Source organism: Pelophylax lessonae, assembly GCF_965119305.1.
Source record: "Pelophylax lessonae genome assembly, chromosome: 4".
Lineage (NCBI taxonomy): Eukaryota > Metazoa > Chordata > Amphibia > Anura > Ranidae > Pelophylax > Pelophylax lessonae.
Window position 1 is genome coordinate 483,527,189 of NC_138771.1, and position 27,196 is coordinate 483,554,384.

The 27,196-nt window shown below is 43.8% G+C and overlaps 1 protein-coding gene across 3 annotated transcripts in view; it reads left to right on the plus strand.

Moving 5' to 3' along the window:
* Window positions 1-27,196, plus strand: part of PIK3C2G (phosphatidylinositol-4-phosphate 3-kinase catalytic subunit type 2 gamma) — a 208,424-nt gene that overhangs the window by 35,850 nt on the left and 145,378 nt on the right. For 2 of the 3 annotated variants that reach the window (XM_082255683.1, XM_082255685.1), the window contains exons 1-5: window positions 4,956-5,309; window positions 7,090-7,979; window positions 12,299-12,381; window positions 13,295-13,449; window positions 15,558-15,834. In XM_082255683.1, the coding sequence (XP_082111809.1) occupies window positions 7,131-7,979; window positions 12,299-12,381; window positions 13,295-13,449; window positions 15,558-15,834 (1,364 nt within the window). In that variant the 5' untranslated portion in view covers window positions 4,956-5,309; window positions 7,090-7,130. Of the gene's footprint in view, window positions 1-4,955; window positions 5,310-7,089; window positions 7,980-12,298; window positions 12,382-13,294; window positions 13,450-15,557; window positions 15,835-27,196 lie in introns of those variants that run through there. The other variant, XM_082255684.1, reaches the window with a different exon arrangement.

The window sequence follows — 27,196 nt, forward strand, 5'->3', positions numbered from 1 at the left end:
GCTGCGTTTGATGGGCACTGATGAGGCTGCATTTGATGGGCACTGATAAGCCTGCATTTGATGGGCACAATTGAGGCTGCATTAATGGGCACTGGTGAAGTTGCATTTGATGGACACTAATAAGCTGCATTTGAAGGGCACTGGTAAGGCTGCATTTGCTGGGCACTGAGAAGCTGCATTTGCTGGGCACTGATAAGCTGCATTTGATGGGCATTGGTGAGGCTACATTGATGGGCACTGATAAGCTACATTTGATGAGCACTGGTGAGGTTTCATTAATGGGCACTAAAAAGCTGCATTTGATGGGCACTGGTGAGGCTGCATTTGATGGGCACTGATGAGGCTGCATTTGATAAGCACCGTGGAGGCTGCATTTGATGGGCACTGATAAGGCTGCATTTGATGGGTACTGATAAGGCTGAATTTCATGGGCACTGATGAGGCTGCATTTGATGGGTTCTGATGAGGCTGCATTTAATTGGTACTGATAAGGCTGCATTTGATGGGCACTGGTGAGGCTGCATTGATGGGCACTGATAAGCTGCATTTGATGGGTACTGATAAGCTGCTTGAGTGTGGGTCGGGACACATGGACGGGGGGCACAGGGGGCCCCATGATCCCCTATTGCCTGGGGGCCCCATGATTTGTCAGTCCGCCCCTGATAGGATGACATTAGGCACTAGTATTATAGGATGGTAATAGACAGTGGTATTATAGGATGACAATGGGCAGTAGTGTTAGAGGATGGCAATGGGCAGTAGTGTTAGAGGATGGCAATGGGCAGTACTATTATGAGATGAAAATGGGCAGTAGTGTTATAGGATGACAATGGACAGTAGTTTTATAGGATGACAATGGACAGTATTGTTGTAGGAATACAATAGGAAGGAGCATTATAGGATGACAATGGGCAGTATTATTATAGGATGACAATAGACAGTATTGTTGTAGGGTGGCAAGTGTTATAGGATGACAATGGGCAGCAGTATTATAGGATGACAATGGACAGTATTATTATAGGATGACAATAGACAGTATTATTATAGGATGACAATAGACAGTATTGTTGTAGGATGGCAAGTGTTATAGGATGACAATGGGCAGTAGTAATATAGGATGACAATGGACAGTATTGTTGTAGGAATACAATGGGCAGTAATATTATAGGATGACAATGGGCAGTAGTGTTATAGGATGACAATGGGCAGTAGTGTTATAGGATGACAATGGGCAGTAGTGTTGTAGGATGACAATGGGCATAGTATTATAGGATGACAACAATAGACAGTAGTGTTATAGGATGACAATAGAAAGTAGTGTTGCAGGATGACAATGGACAGTAGTATGGGATGACAATGGACAGTAGTATTATGTGATGACAATAGGCAGTAGTATTATGTGATGACAATGGACAGTACAGTAATATTATGGGATGACAATGGACAGTAGTATTATGGGATGACAATGGACAGTTGTATTATGGGATGACAATGGACAGTAGTATTATGTGATGACAATGGACAGTAGTATTATGTGATGACAATGGACAGTAGTATTATGGGATGACAATGGACAGTAGTATTATGTGATGACAATGGACAGTAGTATTATGGGATGACAATGGACAGTTGTATTATGGGATGACAATGGACAGTAGTATTATGTGATGACAATGGACAGTACAGTAGTATTATGGGATGACAATGGACAGTTGTATTATGTGATGACAATGGACAGTAGTATTATGTGATGACAATGGACAGTAATATCTGTGATGACAATGGACAGTACAGTAGTATTATGGGATGACAATGGACAGTACAGTTGTATTATGGGATGACAATGGACAGTACAGTAGTATTATGGGATGACAATGGACAGTACAGTAGTATTATGGGATGACAATGGACAGTAGTATTATGGGATGACAATGGACAGTAGTATTATGTGATGACAATGGACAGTACAGTAGTATTATGTGATGACAATGGACAGTAGTATTAAGTGATGACAATGGACAGTAGTATTATGTGATGACAGTGGACAGTACAGTAGTATTATGTGATGACAGTGGACAGTAGTATTATGGGATGACAATGGACAGTAGTATTATGGGATGACAATGGACAGTAGTATTATGGGATGACAATGGACAGTACAGTAGTATTATGTGATGACAATGGACAGTAGTATTATGGGATGACAATGGACAGTAGTATTATGTGATGACAGTGGACAGTACAGTAGTATTATGTGATGACAGTGGACAGTAGTATTATGTGATGACAGTGGACAGTAGTATTATGGGATGACAATGGACAGTAGTATTATGGGATGACAATGGACAGTAGTATTATGGGATGACAATGGACAGTACAGTAGTATTATGTGATGACAATGGACAGTAGTATTATGTGATGACAATGGACTGTAGTATTATGTGATGACAGTGGACAGTACAGTAGTATTATGTGATGACAGTGGACAGTAGTATTATGTGATGACAGTGGACAGTAGTATTATGTGATGACAATGGACAGTACAGTAGTATTATGTGATGACAATGGGCAGTTGTATTATGTGATGACAATGGACAATAGTATTATGTGATGACAATGGACAGTACAGTAGTATTATGTGATGACAATGGACAGTACAGTAGTATTATGTGATGACAGTGGACAGTAGTATTATGTGATGACAGTGTACAGTAGTATTATGTGATGACAGAGGACAGTAGTATTATGTGATGACAGTGGACAGTAGTATTATGTGATGACAATGGACAGTAGTATTATGTGATGACAGTGTACAGTAGTATTATGTGATGACAGTAGACAGTAGTATTATGTGATGACAATGGACAGTAGTATTATGTGATGACAGTGGACAGTAGTATTATGTGATGACAATGGACAATAGTATTATGTGATGACAATGGACAGTACAGTAGTATTATGTGATGACAATGGGCAGTTGTATTATGTGATGACAATGGACAGTACAGTAGTATTATGTGATGATAATGGACAGTAGTATTATGTGATGACAGTGTACAGTAGTATTATGTGATGACAATGGGCAGTAGTATTATGTGATGACAATGGACAGTAGTATTATGTGATGACAATGGACAGTAGTATTATGTGATGACAATGGGCAGTAGTATTATGGGATGACAATGGACAGTACAGTAGTATTATGTGATGACAATGGGCAGTTGTATTATGTGATGACAATGGACAATAGTATTATGTGATGACAATGGACAGTACAGTAGTATTATGTGATGACAATGGACAGTACAGTAGTATTATGTGATGACAGTGGACAGTAGTATTATGTGATGACAGTGTACAGTAGTATTATGTGATGACAGAGGACAGTAGTATTATGTGATGACAGTGGACAGTAGTATTATGTGATGACAATGGACAGTAGTATTATGTGATGACAGTGTACAGTAGTATTATGTGATGACAGTAGACAGTAGTATTATGTGATGACAATGGACAGTAGTATTATGTGATGACAGTGGACAGTAGTATTATGTGATGACAATGGACAATAGTATTATGTGATGACAATGGACAGTACAGTAGTATTATGTGATGACAATGGGCAGTTGTATTATGTGATGACAATGGACAGTACAGTAGTATTATGTGATGATAATGGACAGTAGTATTATGTGATGACAGTGTACAGTAGTATTATGTGATGACAATGGGCAGTAGTATTATGTGATGACAATGGACAGTAGTATTATGTGATGACAATGGACAGTAGTATTATGTGATGACAATGGGCAGTAGTATTATGGGATGACAATGGACAGTACAGTAATATTATGTGATGACAATGGGCAGTTGTATTATGTGATGACAATGGACAATAGTATTATGTGATGACAATGGACAGTACAGTAGTATTATGTGATGACAATGGACAGTACAGTAGTATTATGTGATGACAGTGGACAGTAGTATTATGGGATGACAGTGTACAGTAGTATTATGTGATGACAGAGGACAGTAGTATTATGTGATGACAGTGGACAGTAGTATTATGTGATGACAATGGACAGTAGTATTATGTGATGACAATGGGCAGTAGTATTATGTGATGACAGTGTACAGTAGTATTATGTGATGACAGTGGACAGTAGTATTATGTGATGACAATGGACAATAGTATTATGTGATGACAATGGACAGTACAGTAGTATTATGTGATGACAATGGGCAGTTGTATTATGTGATGACAATGGACAGTACAGTAGTATTATGTGATGACAATGGGCAGTAGTATTATGTGATGACAATGGACAGTAGTATTATGTGATGACAATGGGCAGTAGTATTATGGGATGACAATGGACAATAGTATTATGTGATGACAATGGACAGTACAGTAGTATTATGTGATGATAATGGACAGTAGTATTATGTGATGATAATGGACAGTAGTATTATGTGATGACAGTGTACAGTAGTATTATGTGATGACAATGGACAGTAGTATTATGTGATGACAATGGACAGTAGTATTATGTGATGACAATGGGCAGTAGTATTATGGGATGACAATGGACAGTAGTATTATGGGATGACAATGGACAGTAGTATTATGTGATGACAGTGTACAGTAGTATTATGGGATGACAATGGACAGTAGTATTATGTGATGACAATGGACAGTTGTATTATGTGATGACAATGGGCAGTGAACCGTACGATGTTGGTTATTGTGATTACAGACATAGAGGCGGGGAGGGAGGGAGAGCCGGGATATCACCATAGAGAGAATTTCCTGTGTAGAGTGTCGGGTGTGGAGCAGAGGGTGAGGGAATATCCTCCGATCAGAGTTCACTACAACTGTCAGTCTCATCAGCAGGACAGACACACAGGAAGATAGAATACACACAATGTTTGCAGCCTGTGAGGAGGGGAGATGTGAGGAGACGCCGGCAGTTCTGCTAACCGGGAAAATCATTAACTAAAGAGTGTGCCAATATCTCCTCCACCCTGTGCAGGCCAGAACGTGAGCCCGGGGTGGAGTGTGGAGGGGAATTCAGCTCTCTGCGTCCCTCAATATTCCACAGAAGTCTTCTCATGTTGTGTTCTGTTCCAGTGAGAGTGCTGTGCGGGCTGAGGAGGCGGGCTGTGTATAAAGAGTGCTTATCAGGGAGATCAGGAGGCATAACTTCGCCACGAGCACACACAACAGGTTCTTTCACAATCCAGACACCCAGCCGGGAGAGGGTGACACCTGACACCGAGATCACTGCAAAGGTGACACCATACAGGTAACACTGACAGGGTGACACCACACAGGTTACACTGCCAGGGTGACACCATACAGGTAACACTGACAGGGTGACACCACACAGGTTACACTGCCAGGGTGACACCACGCAGCGAACACTGCCAGGGTGACACCATACAGGTAACACTGACAGGGTGACACCACACAGGTTACACTGCCAGGGTGACACCACGCAGCGAACACTGCCAGGGTGACACCACACAGGTAACACTGCCAGGGTGACACCACACAGGTAACACTGCCAGGGTGAAACCACACAGGTAACACTGCCAGGGTGACACCTCGCAGGTAACACTGCCAGGGTGACACCACGCAGTTAACACTGCCAGGGTGACACCACGCAGTTAACACTGCCAGGGTGACACCACGCAGGTAACACTGACAATACCAGGGGGTGAAACCACACAGATAACATTTCCAGGGTGACACCACACAGAGAACACTGCCAGGGTGACACCACAGAGGTAACACTGCCAGATTGACATCATACAGATAACATGGCCAGGGTGACATTACACAGGTAACACTGCCAGGAAGACACACCACCTAACAATGACAACACAGGGGTGACACCACACAAGTAAGAAGAACAATACCAGGGTGACAACACACAGGAAACCATGACAATACAGGGGTGACGCCACACAAGTAACAAAAACGCAACCAGATTTACACTACATGGATAACAGTGACAATACAGAGGTGACACCACACAAGTAATAGTACTGTGGTGACACCACAAAGATGACAATACAGGGTGACACCACTCTGGTAGCATTGATAATAAACAGGGTGACACCACACTGGTAACACTGACACCACCAGGGTGACACCACACTGGTTACAATGACACCACCAGGGTGACACCACACTGGTAACAATGACACCATCAGGGTGACACCACACTGGTAACAATGACACTATCAGGGTGACACCACACAGATAACACTGACACTATCAGGGTGACACAACACAGATAACACACCACTTAGGTGATATTACACAGGTAACAATGACATTACGATGGTGACATTACACAGGCAACAATGACACTACAATGGTGACATTACACAGGTAACAATGCACTGCTGGGGTGACACCACACATGTACCAATGATACAGAGCTATTGTACATCTGTCTGCCCACTGTAGGGAAAACACATCAAATGACTGACTGTGCTCTCCCCTAAGTATAGCGGTCTGTATAAATGGTATAGATGGTGTACTGTCTGTGTGCTCAGTCTGTGTAGGATGTATTTTTGCAGTGTGTATAGGGTGTATGATACTTTGTATCCATGTGCAGTGTTTCTGTAACTGTGTACAGAGTATGTATGTGTGTACAGACTGTGTATATTCACTGATATACAAGAAGTGTCCTCAGCTCACAGAAATAATCATACTGAGTGGGAGGCACCGTGTTGGCTTTCCTTCCCATCTTATCAGTGTTTGGCCGTGACACCCGCTGCCAGTTACTAATCTCTGACTTTTAAGTTGGGCTGCCCCTATAGATTTCTGGACTCCTTTCCTTGTTTGGTGACACCAAGCCAGTGACCTATTAGGGTGATAGTAGGGTGAGCTAAATTAGTAAATTGCAGCCTATTCCAAAAAATGTGAACCGAAAGCTTAAACTTTTTATTAGTTCTGACACAGTTGGAACTGGAGTAAAATTTTTGCCAATTCAGCCATTCAACACCCCCCAGTCACACCAAACCCCATCTCAGCATTGTGTGTACAGACTCTTTGTGTCCTCTTATCCACAGATCCTGGCACATCCGTCATAATAAAGATCTTCAAATGAAGGATGGATCCTGGCTTCTATATTGGATTTTCAGACAATGTGACCAATTGCAGCCGCAATGGCCAGAACTCACAATTCCCTTCTCCAGGATATGAACTGGATTCTATGGTACAGAATGCGCAGGTTTATCCTGGTGCGCATGGACCTCCAGCCATTGGATTTGAACCTACCCTATCTCATCCTACTAGCGTACCACCATCCTATCACATGACCAGTACTGTGGCACCACATCACATGACCGATAGTCTGGAACCCCATCACACGACTGGCACAATGGCTGGCCATCATATGTTTAGCACACCGGTAAGCCATTACATGACCAGCACTCCAACAGCCTATTACGCGACCACCACTCCAGCACCCCATGAAATGGCTAGCACGCCGGGACCCCATCACATGATTGGTACAGCGGCACCCCATCACATGACCAGTACAGCAGAGCCCCATCATCACATGACCAGTGCAGCCGCTCTTCCACCTACCTATGGATTCATAACAAACAACTATATGGAAGAGCAAGAGTCATGGTACCCAGAGGGTCCGCTTCCCTCCACGGACAGCTACGACCAAACCGCAGAGCCAGAGCTTCAAAATCCAACAAGTCTTGGAGGATTAAAAATCGGTTTTGAAAATTTTGGGGATTTCTCTCACGTTGATCCTTCCATCCATTATCACCAGATTGACTGCCCTAGCAGTGCCTTTCTTACCCCAAACATTGGTGGAAGAAAGCTGGTGAGAAGCCAGACTCTGAGAGAGGATGCCTGGCGGGGTGATGAGGGTGAACAACAGACTAGAAGATCCTCCATGTATGACATCCAGCCCAGAGCTCCCAACTTTTACCACCAAGCTCAGGTGAGATGATGAATCACTGATAGAATATCTCATATTTATTACATAACTTAATAAAAACTATAGGAGGGGATTTACTAAAACTGGAACTCTCAGAATCTGGTGCAGCTGGGCATGGTAGCCAATCAGCTTCTAACTTCAGCTTGTTCAATTAACCTCTTCATGCCAACTGCCTACCGGCCCCTTAAGACTTCTAAAAGCTGGTAGGCGGAGGCTGGCATTCAGGTCATGCGACTGCTGTGATTGGCTGTCTGTGGTCACATGACCAGAAAGCTCCCGATCGCTAGTATGCATCAGGAGCTTTCCAGTACCCACCAGACTACCGTACTGTGAGCCCACTCAGTTGTTTTAACGGGGCTGCATATATGCGTATATCTGCAATAAGGCCCACCCGCATATATGCATGCGGCCGGCGTAAAGGGGTTAAGCTTTGACAATAAAACCTGGAAGCTGATTGGTTTCTATACAGAGCTGCACCAGATTTTGCACTCTCCAGCTTTAGTAAATACACATTATGAGTGATTATTGTAGCATTTATTCATCTTTAATATGACTTCACATTTTACTTCAGTGCTGATCCATGTTTCAAATATACTGTCTGTCTGTACAGTGCAACCAACATCTTTGCTGAACAACTAATGACATAAGATCAATGTACACTCATAGAGACTGAACTTTGTTTATTGAATCCATTTCAGTCAGGGCTGACCACAAATTTGCACCGAGAGATGAACAGTAAAGTGTAGTCACTAAGTGGGAAGCAGAGCCTGAATCACTCTAGCTGCCACAAGAACATCATTACATGATATACAAAGAGACAAGCTGTGTGAACTGTTATCATATATGCAGTAGACTGTTTACACTTACACAATATGGAAAAGGAGTGGGGAAGGGTTAAAACAGAAGTATGGAAATGTTTTTTTTTTTTGGAATCATACTTACCTAGGTGGATGCCGCATCGGTCCCCTGCTGACTCTAAGTTTGAGAACTGAGCAATCAAACACCGCCGATCGCTCGGTTCTCAGACCTCCCTGAGCAGAGGGCTGGTGACTGTCAGTCACCGCCTCTCTGCTCTCCCCCCCCCCCCCCATGCTCACTGGAGCGCTGGACTGTGGAGGTCTGGGAGCAGCTCACTGACAGGCTGAGTTAGGACAGCCTGTCCCTTCATGGAATTCTCCTCTAAAGCCGACCAAACATGGATCAAAATCTGGCCGGTTCAGCAGGGACTGGCCAAATGTCAATCCATGTATGGGGACGGTGGCTGTACAGAAGTCAATCTACCAGTCAACTTCTGTACAACCAGCCTGTTGGATAAATGCAATTTGATCAGTGTCACTGGCTATAGCTGATCAGTGTATTTTGATGGGGGTGGGGAATCTCCCCACTGTCAGAACACAATAGCTCAGTGGGAATGATTCTTCCATCGAACCTCAAATCTGTGGATGGGCGAATCAGGGTCAGTCTTTTTAGTTCAACTCGCTGTTTGAGTGAAGAAAATAAAATCATATGGGCTTCTCTAGTTGTCTTTTTAATAGTTGTCCCCAGTGGAAGATTAAGCCCTTTATTTCTGTTCGGGTGACAGCTGTAACCTTTTAGATCTCGTTTCCTGTTTCAATAACCCCAGCACAAAAAATGAGGGTGAATTTCCCTCAGCAATAAAAAAAATAAATACCGTATTTTCCGGCGTATAAGACGACTGGGCGTATAAGATGACCCCCCTAATTTTCAAGTTAAAACATAGCTTTTGGGCTATACTCGCCGTATAAGACTACCCCCCTTCCAAAGCAAGGCAACAACATTGAAAAACATCAGATTTCTCATAGATCTCCAAGGCACCCCAAGTACTGTAATACATGTAATCTCTCATAATATCTCCAAGGTACCCTAAGTATAAGTATTAATGGTAGATGTAATCTCAAGACGCTGGCTGTGCGGGAATCCTGTACCGGTATACCGTATGTACCGTAGCTTCGGCTACATACAGTATACCGCGCTGAGCCAATCACGGAGAGCGATGTATTCGATTATTGAATGCAAAACCTGCTTGGATTGGCAGAGTCAGGGAGGCGGGCTGATGTTATTCTGCCAATCCGAGCAGGCTTTGCATTCAATACTACGGTACATACAGTATACGGGTACAAGATTCCCACACAGCCAGCGTCTTGAGAGATTACATCTACCGGTAATACTTATACTTAGGGTACCTTGGAGAAATTATACTCGGCGTATAAGACGACTACCTATTTTTGGAGGATTTTTTTTGAGGTTCAAAAGTAGTCTTATACGCCAGAAAATACAGTAAATAAATCTTCACCACTCCTTACAAAATCCCCCCAAAAAAAGAAAAGTTGTGGCTTGACATACATTTTAAAGTCCCTATATACTCCTTGAAGTAGTGACAGTGGGGTAGATTTACTGAAAGCAAGTAGACTTTGTACTTTGCAAATGCAGTTGGTCCAGAAATTTTAGTAAATGAAGTAAAACTTCACATGCAGGGTATTTTTTTAAAAAAAAACATAATTTTTGCTTGAACATGATTGGATGATGGAAGTCAGCAACTCATTTACTAAGCTCTGGAGCAACTGCATTTGCAGAGTGCAACTGTACTTCCAAAGTGCACACTCTATTTGCCTTTAGTAAATGTAGTCTATTTACTAAAGGCAAATAGACTGTGCACTTTGGAAGTGCAGTTGGACTCTTTTTTTATTCGTAAATGTCAATGTGATAGGGCTTCAGTTTGTAAAGAATACCCAATAATGTGCAAGGAAATAGGAAAAAACATTTTTTCTTGCACATGATTGGACTATGGAAATCAACAGAGCTTTTCTAATATTTACTAAGCTTTAGTAAATCAACCCTAATGTGAACTATTCGAAGTGCTGATCCAATCTGCTGGTGAGCCAGCACTGGTGGTGTCCACTGTGCAATGGGGTTGATTTAGTAAAGAAGAAGAGCTTGAGCTTTGCAAAGTGAATCAATACTTCACAAGGGAACGTTCACTTATATTAGGGAATGCGGTGAAAATTCACTTTGCAAAGAATTCCCAGTCCTGTTCAAGCAAAAGAAAAAAATTGTTTTTTCAACTCATTTACTAAGTGAAAATTCCTTTACAAAATTAAAAATTTTAATTAATTACAAAATTTACAAAATTAAAAATGCATAGTGAACAGCCTTTACTCCTTTAGTAAATCAACCCTAATGTGTGTAAAATTGACCATAGACTAGTCAAAATTCAGCCAGTTCAGCAGGGACTGGCTAAACCTCAGTCAGCGTGTCGTTGTCATTTGACAAACTTCTGTCGAAGGAACACTTTGTAAACTTTTTCTCGGTATTTAGCAAAAAATGTTGCTAAAATTTTTTTCTTGATATTTAGACCCCGTTCACACTGGGGCGACCTGTCAGGCGACCTGGTCGCCTGACAAGTCGCCGTGGGTCGCCTGCCATAGAGCAGCACAGGACCCGTTCTAATAGGAGCGACACAAGTCGCTCCAACTTAGAAAAAGGGTCCGGAGCTTCTTTGGGGCGACCTGGAGCGACCTGCATTGACTTTAATGATATGAAGTCCGTGCCGGCCGCTCCAAGGTCGCAGTGCGAGCCGCGACTTCACAGGTCGCCCGGCAAAGTCGGATCGCCCCAGTGTGAACGGGGTCTTAGCCAATTGGTTGGAGCTGCTGATCACTGCATTCTGAGAGGTACAGATGTTAGATCACAATGTTCCTGTAGGGTGAATTCCTCCATCCACCTTGTTTTTGTGAATGGAGGAAACTGTTAGTTCTATTTCATTCAGCCTGGTGTATGATCAGTTTATGACCTCAGTGGAAACAACTGTACCTACCTACAATGTATGTTCTTACATTTCTAAATCCCCCCTAGTGTATGGACAGTTTAAACCAGGAGATAAAGAAAATCATCTTCTGCCAACATTAGGTCTCATTCACATGGGCACTGAAGCCTGTACAGCATGAATGAGCCATTTATTTACACGTCTGGAGCCACCTGGATCTGCATGCAGGCAGCCTATGCTAATAAATGAAGACTCTAGAGGCTGTATAGACAAAGCCACATATCTAAATTTGACTGGGATATGGGGGTGCAGGTGTGCCCATTGTCTGTGCTTATGCTTCATTTCATGCTCTATAGGCCTCAGCACCTGTGTGAATAGGGCCTAAACAAGTGGGGAAATCATCTGAAATCCTGCATGATTTAATTTGTATTCCCCATGAAACTGCTGAGCTAATCACACTGTGTGAATAATTTGTATCAGATTTATTTGATGACCGATCTTGAGTGATTTACTGATCGTTCACTTCATTTTACTTCAGAATACTGACTGGAAGATTCAAATCCTGGAAATATCCTCAGACAGAAATACGGAGTTTACTGCATTCTGTGAGACCGTAAAACTGTATGTAGATGAGAACTGCACTATTATTTTATATTTTTTATCACAAAATCACTGTCTCTCTTGTATTATCCCTTGTATTATTATATTATTACTGTATGAATGCTCTCTGTACAACACTTTGGAACAGGGCCGGCCCTACCATGGGTCCATTGGACCCAGGGGAGCACTTGGAAAGGGGCAGCAAATTGGCTCCCAAGCTTTTTTTTCCCAGCAGTTTTGTGTGTCATCAGCTTGGAGCATATTACGGGTGGCATTTCCCTATCACATACTGCCGCCGGTAGTGCAAACTGATGAGTATGTGTCCCTCACGTGATCGTGGTGTGCGCAATGACGTCAGACATCGGCGCACTCCATCTCATGCAGGGCAGGCTGGATCTTCTAGGGCAGGGGGCGTGCAAGATGGGTGTTTGGTGGACTGTTCCGGTGGTGAGTTATGGAAGATGATAGCCGTATATATAATATTTTCTAAATGTTATATTTATATAAAATAATGGACGGGCCTTTTGTTGGGTGTAATTTTTTTTTGGGGGGGGGGGGGGGGCAGCATTTTCTTCTTTGCCCCAGGCAGCACAATGTCTTGGGCCAGCCCTGCTTTGGAATATGTCAGAGGTACAGTATATACATTTATAAATGTATAACAATAGTGTGTGACTGTGGTGCGACAGTAGAGTGTAAGCTCTTCTGGTGCAGAAACTGATGTGATTGGTTTAGTGTTCTCTACTGTTGTATAATAATACAAATAATATTATTAATTGTGTGTGACTGTGGTGGGTGTGTAAGGACCTCCGATACAGAAACTGATGCGACTGGCTCATTATTATTAGGTACTTTTACTATTAGATTGCCATATTGTTGTTTCTTGCAGTATTAGGATCTGGCACTTGGGTCAATTGTGTTATTTCCTCTTTCTTAGCATACGAAGCAAATTCAGTGCTGCAGACGCTGTTTCAAATTCTGGCAGATTGTGGAGTATTGCCATTCCCTTCCCGAATGAGGTGGAAGATTCTGAGGTGGAAATCTCTGTCTATGTGAAAAATCTCCAGGCTCCCCTCCTACTTCTTCATAGAGGTCAGTAATATGATAGGGGAGATGTTTATAGATCACCATTGAAAAAGAAAAGATGGGTAATCCACACTCATCACATTATAAGCTTGTATTGGAATTAATAACTAGGAAAGGAGAAAAACGCTTTCCATTCACTGGAGTGCTCAGTGATTCCCAGTGCACAGGTCATTCATTACCTTTCATAAAAGAGCTAAGGGCTGTGTGAGGTCTGAGGCCTTTTCTTTCACATGATGGGGGTGCGGAGAGGCTGTCATAGAGATCTGTTAAAGATCTGGGGATATCTGAGCAGCTCTTCCCTTTATCTATGGCTTATTTCACATAGTGACTCAGGCCCCACACAGCTTTCCCCTGTATTCTGAAGTTAATAAGCAGTTGTAACGGAATCCGATGACCCACACTGCACTTGTGGTCTTCCGTCAGTATACAGCTTCCTCCCAGTCATGAACATAGATATCAAATCCCAGCCGCCGTCATACAAAGCTAGCCTGACACTTAGTTTGTATACTGGAAACAACAAACTTCTTTATTGAACAAGAAACAGACTTTTTTTTTTTTTTAAAGCCCGTAGCGTGTGCAACACACTCAAAAGACTCCACCCGGTGCATAAAAAAGTGCACACACACAAAGTGAGAACACAAAAAAGCACAGGGTGTGCGACAACGTATGGTCTTCCCTCCGAAGAGGTAGGACCCGAAACCTCGATCCCCCGGGATATAAGGTACTCATGGTCTGTCTGGCCATAACCAGACAGACCCCGTTCTTCAGGGGGACTGCCGAAACAGCCCCCACCGAGTACTAAGTGGGGCTCCCCCGAAGGGAGACCCCATGAGAGAGGGCGAACTAAGCCAAAAGGCCATATCCACCCCCTCCCAAGACTCAAGGCTGGGCCCGAGGACCCACACACTCCAGTCGTGCAAAAAAAAGAAAACAAAGGTGACAGTGCAGGTGACGGACTCCAAAGAAAAAGACAGACAAACAAAAAAGTGGGGAAGGGGAGTGGGGAAAGTGCTTTGGTGCCATGTGAAGAACCAAGGCAGGCCTTCCAGCCGGAATAAAAAATTCCTCTGGTGCAAGCCAAAAGGCCTGTCCCAAGAGGCAGGTGTGAAAAAGTTGTGCATAGTGCAGTGACCAAGGTGCCGAAAAAACTCACAGCGAGCTGCCCCTCACCAGTGAGAAATTAAGGCACCCCTGGGCTGCCACCCCAGGGGCACTTACACTACGGGCTTTTTCAATCTCAGCCCCCGGCCAGACCGAGTGTAGCCTATCCCCACCAGCAGACATCAGAACCTGGACAGCTTAGAGAGAGCTTACCTACAACTGGGGACAGGCCCGTCACCAAGCCAGATCAAAACCCAGGAGAGAAAGCCCTCCCCTCGCCATCCTGTTCCTCAGCCCATTACATCCAGGAGCAGTTCCACCGGGCTCACCCTCCAGACCGGCTTTCCTGCTCCCTTCAAACTGGTTAGGACAGTTCAACCCATTCAAATCAGAAGGCGGCGGGCCCCACATGCTTTCCCAGATGACCTACTCCCCATACCTCAATACTCAGAGCGCTCCGGGTTTCGGTCATACTGGTACTAGCTAAGGCCCATACCAACTGATAAGAACAGATACTACACTTGATCTTAGCCAAAAGGCCGAGACTTTTATACACTTGAGAAGTATTTCAGTCACTACAGGAATATTTTCCCAAAACATCACACAGTAGTTAGATAAAGAGGTACAGCTGACTCATGGCTAATCCCAATTAACATGCTAATTAACTCATTACACTTAAGCCAGCCTGGAAGACCAGACTGTCACCAAAGCTAAAACAAGATACAATACACATCATAGTGTAAATACTTAGAATCCACTGTAAACAATAGGTGAGCAAATCAGCATAATTTACAATTCCTGGAAACCAGGTGTTTGAGCTGATGACATACATCTGTTACAAGTCTGACCAACTGAAGCAGTCCAAACCATCAATTTATCTGTCACATAGTTTTTTCAGTCTCAGTGATGGTGCGTACCGTCACAGCAGTGAGCTGGCAATCATCAGAAATTTTCGCCTTCCCCAGTGAATGATAAAACGATGGAAGAATAATTGGGTGAATTTTCTTTTCCAGACACAGTGCGGGTAGAAGAACTCATTTCTGATATTCTCCATAAATTGGCCAAATCTGTCTCTTCTCTGTACCCGCCTCTACATGTGCCGGATTACATTCCTGTGACTCAATATTACCTGGACCAGAATCCAGCACCTAATCTGCAACCACCATCACAGCGCCTGTACCCATTGGTGGACTCTCTGCTACAGACACAGGAATCTCTGCCATACCCACAGGACTCCAAAAGGAAAGTTGGTTTTCTTCAGATCTGCGGCCGGGATGAGTATCTACAGGGGTAAGGTTCCACCAAAACTTAAACCTCCCTCTATGATGAAAGCAACAGCCACTGGGGTAAAACAGATATTTTCCTTATAGAGCTGTGAGTTGGATGGTTGCCTAAAGAAAAAATTAAAACTTGGACTAAGTACACACTGTGAGCTTTTTTTTATTCAACCACTGGGCTGAATGCTGCTCGGTGCAAAGAAAATGTTTTTACAAAGCATTTTTTTCACAACTAGATTTTATCTTTAAGGGCTGAATGTGGTTGGTAAGAACTGATAAGAAGGCTGAGGCTGTGAGAGGTTATCCAGCACAGGCTCAGGAAGTATGCTCCTACTGCCCCATAAGGTGTTCTGTGTATCCTGGCATTAAGGCAGCCCATAGATGAGTCTTATTTTCATTAAACCAGCGGGTTGAATGAAAAAAACTGACTCGATTCAGCCATCCACAAAACGTTTGATGTGGAAGAGGGAACCCTCCCTGATCAGATATTGTATTCTGATAGCGGGGAAACTGATCAGACTAAAGCCCCGTACACACGTACCGATTGTCGGCCGTAAATATTCGGCCGACGACCGATCGGCCGATTGTAGGCTTGTTACTATGATGCTTCCGACAGCCGACAGCGCATTTTCGGCCGAACAGAATCTGTCGTGCAGGCATTAAAATTTTTGTTGGCCAACACCAGAACGGCCGATTGTTCGCCAGTCAGTACAGATTTCGGCCGACAGACAGCAGATTAGCAAGACTGGGCATGCTCAGAAAAGAAAAAAGACAAGGAAAGTTAACCATCACATGACATCACTTCTGCAGTCGGCTGTTGTTGGCCGACAAAATTCGTGTGCAGTCTTTTGCAGTTTTCAACAGACACGACAAAAGACGGCCGATCGTTCGGCCGACGATCGGTACGTGTGTACAGGGCTTTAAGCTTGCGGTGCTGATTGAGCGGGGAAAATCTGACAGGGCGTATGTACAGAAGTCGGTCAGTAGATCAACTTCTGTACAACCACAGTGCTCATACATAGAGCGAAATTCGGCTGGTCCCTGCTAAACTGGTCAAAGTTCGATCAATGTGTCTGGCTTAAGGGCCGGTTCACACCACATGCTGTCCAGTACATTTTGTTTCTACATCAGAAATGCATGGATAGTAGTTCATATGGTTTTCAATGGTATAGCTCACACCAGTGCAGTCAGTTCCAGTGCATTCCAATTCCAGAAAAAAAGTAGAACATGCTGCATTTTTTCTGCACTGAACTGTACTGCAAAAACAATCGAGAAAAACACCTATAAGCCCACTAGCGGTGGTAATTATAAAGTGAACCTATGCGCTCAGGAGTATAATGTAGATACAAGAAATGGAAATGCTTCTACTTGTACAAAGACATATAAAATATGAAATTTCATAAATTTGCTACAATAATAAACATATTACAAAACTTCAGTAGCGCAAAAAACTAATAAGGAAAATAAAATCCCCATACACCTCTGATAGAGATGCATGCAATCAATAATTAATACACCACCCAGCTGTACTGGAAAATTGTAAATTGCATCAAAAACGCCCAAGGAATGCATCAAAAACACGCATGCAAAAAGGCATCCGGGACACATCCGGACTGTGTTTCTGTGGTGTGAACCAGCTCTAGAAGAGAAGTATGGCCAAAGCTTTTTTTGGCCTTCTCTTCTGGTTGCACTTATTTCTGAACACTTGTGACCCTGATCCAGCTGACAGTGGTCTAACTGAGAGCCTGAGTCAGCTGCTCCCGCCCCCTCCACAGTCCAGCGCTCCAGTGAGAGCTGGAGGGGCAGAACAGAGAGCAGTGACTGACCATTGGTGGAGACATACGGGAGTATATGTGTTAATTTTTTTGTTATTCCACACTTCTCCTTTAACCACCTTACGACCGGAAGGATTTGCCCCCTTAATGACCAGGCCCTATTTTGCGATTCGGCACTGCGTTATTTAATGGACAATTGCGGGGTCGTGCGACGATGTACCCAAATAAAATTGACGTCCTCTTTTTCTCCCAAATAGAGCTTTCTTTTAGTGGTATTTGATCACCTGTGCGATTTTTACTTTTTGCACTATAAACAAAAAAAGAGCGACAATTTTGGAAAAAAAAAACAATATTTTATTTATTTATTTTACTAGTAATGGCGGTGATCTGCTATTTTTAGCGGGACTGCGACATTGCGGCGGACAGATCGGACCCCTAACTGACATTTTTTACACTTTTGGGGGGACCAGTGACAGTACTACAGTAATCAGTGCTAAAAATTACTGTAATAATGACACTTGCTGAATCATGTGATCTCCTGTCTGTCACTGAGAAGATCCGCCGGCTTTGTTTACATAAGCAGGCGGGTCTTCTCACAGTTTCCCTGACGATCGGGGAAGGGAGGCAGCAATCGCCGTCTCTCCTCCTCCGGCGGCGCCGCCAAATCACTAGGAGTCCAGCGACGTAGGTCTACGTCGCTGGACCCAGGGCAGCCGCACTGCCACAGTAGGATTACTGTTAGCAGTCGGTAAAGGTACAATATGGGATCTTTAGGATTTTCACACAACTGCAGATCGCTGGAATGTGTTGCCTTCACTTATTGACCAGAACTTTATTACTATACATATATAACTATATATATATATATATATATATATATATATATATATATATATATATATATATTGTAATAAAGTTCTGGTTAATAAGTATATATAATTTTATTTAATTTTTTATATGTTTGTATCTTTTAACCTGATGACATACATTTGTGCTCATAAGTTTACATACCCTGGCAGAATTTATGATTTCTTGGACATTTTTCAGAGAATATGAATGATAGCACAAAAACTTTTCTTTCACTCAAGGTTAGTGTTTGGCTGAAGCCATTTATTATCAGTCAACTGTGTTTACCCTTTCTAAATCACAATGACAACTTAAACTACCCAAATGACCCTGATCAAAAGTTTACATACCCCAGTTCATCTTTTGTGGTATTTGTGGATGAGGCACTTTATCTTCTCAGATGGTAAAGCTGCCCATTCTTCCTGGCAAAAAGCCTCCTGTAAATTCTTGGGCTGTCTTGCATGAACTGCACATTTGAGATCTCCTGAGTGGCTCAATGATATTGAGGTCAGGAGACTGAGATGGCCACTCCTGAACAGTCACTTTATTCGGCTGTAGCCAATGACAGGTTGACTTGGCCTTGCGTTTAGGATCATTGTCATGTTGGAATGTCCAACTACGTCCCATGTGCAGCTTCTGGGCTGATGAATGCAAATTTTCCTCCAGTTTTTTTTTTATAACATACTGCATTCATTTTACCATCAATTCTGACCAAATTTCCTGTGCCTTTGTAGCTCACACATCCCCAAAACATCAGCGATCCACCTCCGTGATTCACAGTAGGAATTGTGAACCTTTCATCACGGGCCTTGTTGACTCCTCTCCAAATGTAGCGTTTATGGTAGTGGCCAAAAAGCTAAATTTTGGTCTCATCACTCCAAATTAAGTTGTGCCAGAAGGTTTGAGGCTTGTCTCTGTGCTGTTTGGCGTATTGTAAGCGGGATACTTTGTGGCATTTGCGTAGTAATGTCTTTCTTCTGGTGACTCGACCATGCAGCCCATCTTTCTTCAAATGCCTCCTCATTGTGCATCTTTAAACAGCCACACCAATCCCCCATCCTAGGATGTATATCCTCGCTGCCCAGTTACAACATTTAGCGGGGTGGGGGGACCAAAACTCGACAGACCCACAAACGTTGCCATTGACTAACTCTAGAAAACCCTTCTCGGCGGCCTCCCTTCTGGAGATGGACCTCCCCTCATTGCCGAACCGTGCTCCCACGGCCATCCTATTTCATCGCTTGTGGAAAGAATTGCGTGTGTTGTCAAACTCGGAAGGCTTCTTTGATTTCACGCCGTTGTGGGAGAACCCAACCCTCCCGGAGGTAGCTGGGTTACCAGACTCCTTGGGTTGGAGGGACAGGGGCATAAGGTATGTGGCTCCACTGTTTGAGGGATCCGTGCTTAAACCATTTGACCGTTTACAGACTGACTTTAATCTCCTGCGTCAACACTTTTATCGTTATCTTCAATTGCGTCATTCATTACAGGCACAACAACGTCTATCCCCGCTACGACAGGCAGATCAGACAATTGTAAATTCTGTGATAGGACCCCAGGATAAGCGGGGACTAATTTCCCTCAGGTATCAAGGGCTTCTCTCGTGTATACAAGACCCGGCCTCCTTGAAGTGTAGAGCAGCATGGGCGTTGGACTTGGGGGACATCGATGGAGACCAGTGGGACCAAGCCCTGGAGTACATACCGTACTCCAGTTCTCCTGCATAAGTGGGGCAGAAGAGACACGCCTCTATGCCCTAAATGTGACTCCCACAGAGGAGATTTTATACATCTGCTTTGGCGCTGCCCGAAGTTAGTTAGGTATAAGGTTTGGCAGGATTGGTTAACCTGTCTGGGGTTAGCTCCTGCACAGCTACTTATGTACCGTATTCTGCAGGTATAGACTCTTTGGTAGGTAATCCTGGTGTTTGGGATTTCTCTCACCTGACCTTCCTTTTCCCTCCTCTCCTTTTTTCCCCTTTCCCCCTTCTTTCCCTTCTTTATCCCTGCTGTCCCTAACTCCCTTCTTCTTTTCTTTCTTCCCTTCTTGTTTCTCTATTCTCCTGGGACTGGGTTCGGCCGTACCTTTGCAGTGGTCAGGACTCGTCCCTGGATTCCTTCTCTCTCCCTGATTTTGAAATGGATATAATAAATGGACAGGTATGGTGTTCCTGGAGGAAGTCATTCTCTTCCTTGTTCTCTCCTCCTGAGGCTTATTTTGTGATGAGGATTGCACTGTTGGTGTGGAACGGCTCTCTCATGTATATATGCCGAACCCTGCTTATAATGGTACGTTGCTGCATTTGATTATGATTATCTCGGCTGAAAGGTGTTTGGATACTTGCATTACCTCACAGTCAGTGCTGTCACAGATATCCTTATGTTCCTATGTAATTCTCATTTTGCTCTGCAGTGTGACCCCTACGATGGGTGCAACGTCCTTTTTATCTTTGTATGTACCTGATTGTCATTCTTATATATGCCTATACCTGTTACCCTTTTGTTTTTTGTTGTTTTCTCAATAAAACTCTTCTTGGATTTAAAAAAAAAAAAAAACAGCCACACCACATGTTTTCAGAGAGTCCTGTATTTCACCTGAACTTATTTGTGGGTTTTTCTTTGCATTCCAAACTATTTTTCCCAGCAGTTGTGTCTGAAATCTTAGTTGGTCTACCTGACCGTGGTTTGGTTTCAACAGAACCCCTCATTTTCCACTTCTTGATTAGAGTTTGAACACTGCTGATTGGCATTCTCAATTTATTGGATATCTTTTTATATCCCTTTTCTGTTTTATACAGTTCAACTACCTTTTCCCGCAGATCCTTTGACAATTCTTTTGCTTTCCCCATAACTCAGAATCCAGAAACGTCAGTGCAGCACTGGATGAAAGATGCAAGGGTCTGTCAGGAGTCCAGAAACTCATTGACCTTTTATACACACACACTAATTACAAGCAAACAGATCACAGGTGAGGATTGTTACCTTTAATAGCCATTCAAACCCCTTTGTGTCAACTTGTGTGCATGTTATCAGGCCAAAATCACCAGGGTATGTAAACTTTTGATCAGGGTCATTTGGGTATTTTCTGTTGTCATTATGATTTAAAAAGAGTAAACACAGTTGATTGATAATAAATGGCTTCAGCCAAACATTAACCATGAGTGAAAGAAAGTTTTTGTGCTATCATTCATATTCTCGGAAAAATGGCCAAGAAATCATAAATTCTGTCAGGGTATGTAAACTTATGAGCGCATCTGTATATAGGTATATATGAGATAGGAACATTATGTGTCAGACTCTGTAATGGAGACAGGGTGGCCATCCATCAAATTTTGGGGCCCCTTACACAGCTGTAGGCCAAGGCCCTCCGGGCCTGACCACCAGGTTACATCCTCCTTCTTTGCGGGGGCCTGTGAATGCATATGGTTGACTGCAAGGTTGCCAGGCGGTCCTAGCAACCAATAATTTTGACAGCGGTGGCCAGCGGCAGAATGGGAGTCAGGAGCCAGTGCAGTAGGTGTCACCAGAAGGAGTCGGGACTAGTTGTCAGTGTAGGGGAGGAAAGGAACAAAATAGGTGCCAACTTGGGGCACGGGGCATCCCGAGGGACTGGGCCCCCCGGGACGTCCGGGCCCCCTACATCTGTATGGGCTGTACCCCCCTGATGGCAGCCCTGAATAGAGATAAGGTTAAATTGGTTTATAGGTTTCAAGTACAATGTTAGTAAAACATAATGCAGAGAATTCAGTAAAAGACTTATGACATCTTTCTGGCGGTCCTTTATAATGCCCTGCGCCAAATGAAAAAATCCCTGCTGCAAATTTGGCAGATTTTACAAAGTGGTGCCATGGCTGCACTAGATTCCAAAAGAATTGCCTCCAGGTTGTGTGTTATAAAACTGGGGGGAATTAAGACCAATTCTAAAATGGCTTACAGAGAAAAGCAGGGTACCTGTCTCCGTATGGCAGTGGTCCTCAACCCTGGTCCTCAGGGCCCACGAACAGGCCAGGTTTGCAAGATAACTGAAATACATCCCAGGTGATATCATTTGCTGCTCAGTGATTGCATTACTCTAGTCTGCATCTCCCCAAGGTAATACTTAAAATCTGGCCTGTTAGTGGGCCCTGAGGACTGGAGTTGAGGACCACTGCCGTATGGTATATAGCAGAATGGCATGTTTACCTAACTGCCTCCTGCCCTCCTTATTTGTCACTGGTTGTCAAAGACCCTATCTGCTTTACAACCGACAAGCTCCTAACAAGCAGTGATGCTGACAGTGGGCGGAACCTGATGGAGAAGCTGAGGGACTAGTTCTCCATCGGGTCCACTCTCTCCTTGTGAATAACAGTAGTCTGTGAATGGATTCTATAGCCAATAGCAAGCTGTCTATTAGCTATTGAATCTGCCCACTGTGTCTGTGTGACAGTGGCAGCGGTTGGGAGGAAGCTCAGCTGCATTGAGGATGGAATGGTGATATGGACACTCTGGCCTCAGTGCACCTCCACACTACAAGTGTCAGTGCTTGCCTCAAATTCATGGTCCCTTTTCCATGTACCTGTGTCAGTAGGGGCATCCGGGCATTGCTCATCATAATTGACAATGGAATGGAACTATATTATATAAAACCAAAGAGAATTCCAGCTCAATTCGTCAGGCAGCCTGCTACCAACCAAATGAACCTGTCTAACAGTTTGCGTTCAAACAGGGATTTAATTAGCACACATTTGCAAATACGGTACATGTGAAAACTGCAGAGGCCGCAACAAGGCACCCCATTATCATCCGCAGTCCTAGTGCTATACATTTATGAGAGCCTCAATAGTAGAAGTATAATGGATAGGCAGAGGGCAGCCAGCCTACCCCTCCTTAAAGGCACAGGTGCGCACTGGACTTCCAACATATAGCACAGTGGCAGCAGGGGCGTCTAGAGCATCTCCTCACCTTATCTATATCAGCTGTGTTTCCTTCCTCTGAGTATACCATCAAATGTAAAAAAATATTTATATTCCTTCCCACTCAATTGACTCCAGTCATTAATTGAACCCCTTGAGCCTTGGTTCACAATGATGCGGTGCGGGAAACGCAGCGAATCCTGTGCGATTCAGATGCCGCAATCGCACCATTTTCCGCGATCTGCTGCATGTGTCATTTAATTATTAATAACATACCCAAAAGCAGGTCACAAACGCAGTGCATTTGCCTGAACTGGATCTCATGGGTATGAGGCACCTTTTTGATGTGAATACAGTTTGATTTGAGCCATCAAAAATGAATGGGCTCAAAGTACAACGTACAGAATCGCATATGATTTGAATAAGAAGGGGGTGTGCTTCCTGTGCGATTAACATGCAGTTCCCAGTGTGAACCTAACCTGAAGGTACATTGTTTTTTCAAATGTAACACTTGGATATCTTTATGGTCTCAAATGTATCAATATTTCCTTGAGGACAAAAGTACTGCTTTTTCATATTTGGATAGAAGTTGTCAAGATAAAATAAATACCGTAACTGATTTTGCAGGTTTAATTTTGTTTGTACTAAAAACTGATCTAGGTTTTTCTTTTTGGGTTGTGTTGAATGCTGATTTAGGAGGGGAGGGGGAAGAGGTCCCTGGAGGGGGAAACACACTCAATGTCCTCAAGGTTTTGGTGTCAATATTCAGTGCAAAGTTGTGCGATGCTCAGATGATAGACATGTGCAATTTGTTTCAGTGTGAATATAAATAAGGATGTATTTTTTGGTTATTCGGAGATTCAGGTATATCTGAATCTCTGAATGAAACAGTAACGAATTTCGTTAAAATTTGTTTCATTTCGTATATTCGTTTTTTGATGAATTCCACATTTTTCAGAACAATTTTACATAATACCTCTATTCATTCACTAAATAAGTGTAAAAAGTAAATAAAAACAACAGTTTTTGATAAGTTCCTAATTAAGAAACAAAATAAAAATTAAATATCCCTGGAAGTAGATCCAACGTCAATCACAATGCCCGCCGCTACCTCCGACCCAAAAAAAAAAAAGAGTTCTCCACCCGACAAAGTCCCCACCTTCTGACAGTTTTTATATAAATAAAGGGCGGATGGTGATATGTACTAGTGGGACTATACACATTCCGCTTCTTTGCTTAGAGAGGTACTACAAGTTTTAGACTTCATGTATACAGGATGTTTGAAAACCTCTTCTGAACGCTGGAACTTGACAGATAGTAATCAACAGCAAAAAACATCCATTTTGCCACTTTTACATGCCTCGTTTAGAGTTTTTTACAGATAACCTCTATCTCCCCCTCCCTCTCTGTCTCTCCACCCTTTTTTTCCCTGTCTCCCTCCCTTTCTCTCCCATTTTCCCCCCCTCCCTCTCTCTCTCTCCGCCCTCTCTCCCCCCTCTCTCTCTCCATGTCTCCCTAACTCTCTCTCTCCCCCCCCTCTCGTGCCCCCCTCTCTCCCTCCCTCTCCCTGTTTCCCTTTCCCGCTCTCTCTCTCTCCCCCCTCTCCCCTTTTCTTTCCCTTCCCCCCTCCCTCTCTCCCCTCTGTCCCCCCCCTCTCTCTCCCCCCTTTCTCTTTCTCCCTCTCCCTCCCTCCTCTTTCTCCCCCCCTCTTTCCCCCTCTTTCCCCCTCTCTCCCCCCTCTCCCGCCTCTCTTCCCCCCTCTCTCTCTCTTCCCCCCTCTCTCTCTCTTCCTCCCTCTCTCTCTCTTCCCCCCTCTCTCTCTCTTCCTCCCTCTCTCTCTCTCTCTCTCCATCCCTCCCTCCCTCCTCCTCTCTTCCCCCCTCTCTCTCCCTGTTTCCTCCCCCTCTCTCTCTCCCTCCTCCCTCCTTCTATCCCCCTTTCCCTCCCTCTATCTCTCTCCCCCCTTCCCTCCCTCTATCTCTCTCTCCCCCCCTTCCCTCTGTCTCTCCCTCTCTCCCTCCCTCTCTTTGTATCTCTCTCCCTCTTCCCCTTTCCATCTCTCTTTCTCCCCCCTCTCTCTCTCTTCCTCTCCCCCTCTCGCGCGCTCTCTCTCTCTCTCCCCCTCTCTCTCCCTGTCTCCCTCCCTTTCTCTCCTGGTTTCCCTCCCTCTCTCCCTCCCCCTTTATTTCTCTCCCCCTCTCTCTTTCTCCTCCACTGCCTCTTGTCTCCCCCCCCCCTCTCCCCCCCTTCTTTCTTTTTTTGTTTTTCTTGTATTCGTCTCAGAATGTGTTGAGTTCTCTCATGATGATATTCATTTAGGAGAGATAATATGTTTATGTACATTCTTCCAAATTAGCCTACCAATTGTATTTCAAAGTGTAAACTGTAAGTGAAACAAGGGTAAATAGGCCTTTAAAGCGTTTGTTCCCTTAACCCCTTCTGGACCGCCCCACGCACATAAACTGCGGCAGGGCGGCCCTCCCGTGCAAAATCACTTACCTGTATGTGATTAGGTGCACTTGGGCCCGCACTTCCAGCGACCCGCTACCACTGTGATTGGCCACAGCGAAAGCCAATCAGCGGGTCCGACAGACCTGATGTTCGCTGGCACCCCGCAATCATTTTCAGGAAAGGCAGAATGGCGGTCTGCCTATGTAAACAAGGCAGACCGCGGTTCTGTGAGAGGGGAACATGGAGATCTTGTGTTTCTGCTAAGCAAGAACACAGATCTCTGTCTTCCCCAAGTAAAAGCATCCCCCCCCCACACACACAGTTAGCAAGCACTCCCTAGGCGCACATTTAACCCTTTGATCATCCCTGATGTTAACCCTTCCCTGCGAGTGTCATTAGTACAGCGATAGTGCATTTTTTCTAGCACTAATCATTGTATTGGTGTCACTGATCCCCCAAAAAGTGTCACTTAGTGTCAGATTTGTCTGCCACAATGTCACGGTCCCACTAAAAATTGCTGATCACCGCCATTACTAGTAAAAACAGTAAAAAAAAAAAAATTCCATAAATCTAGCCCATAGTTTGTAGATGCTTAGTTTAAATCTATAAATTTTGCGCAAACCAATCAATATACGCTTATTGGAATTTTTTACCAAAAACATGTAGCAGAATACATATTTGCCTGAATTGATGAATAAATTTGTTTTTTTTTCTAAATAAAAAATATTGTGTGTTTTTTATAATATAAAGTTTACAATTTTTTTTTTTCAAAATTGTCGATCGTTTTTTGTTTATAGCACAAAAAATGAAAACCGCAGAGGTGATCAAATACCACAAAAGAAAGGTCTATTTGTGGGGAAAAAAGGACATCAATTTTATTTGGGTACATCGTTGCACAACTGCGCAATTGTAAGTTAAAGTAACGCATTGCCATAATGCAAAAAATGGCCTGGTCATGAAGGGAGGTAAACCTTCCGGGCTGAAGAGGTTAAAGCATGTTACACAGCACAGTGCTTGTGCTGTGTAATTTGGCCCCCTGTATCACCCAAAATACCTGGCTGATCCTGCCTGGTTCTGCCCTCACCCTGTACACTGACCACGGTTTATCATGGCTGCTGAGTCCTGACACTGTGGTCAATTTATGTCATCTGCAGCTCCCCTGTCCTCCTCTGTCCTCTCCTAACCCCCTCCCTGCCTGTCAGGGCCCGCCACTCCCCACCTTCAGAAATAACAGTGTTATTTTCAGGCATGCATCGGTCTTCCCTAATGCAATGTGCCCAATGTATTTGTTTTATTTTGAAGAAAATGCTGTTCTGTACTGTATTTCTGAGCACTGCTCGGCGCTCACATGACCGGTTGCCTCTCTCCTCCTCCCGACTGATGTCAGTGGGGGATTCTCTGCCCCTCCCGCT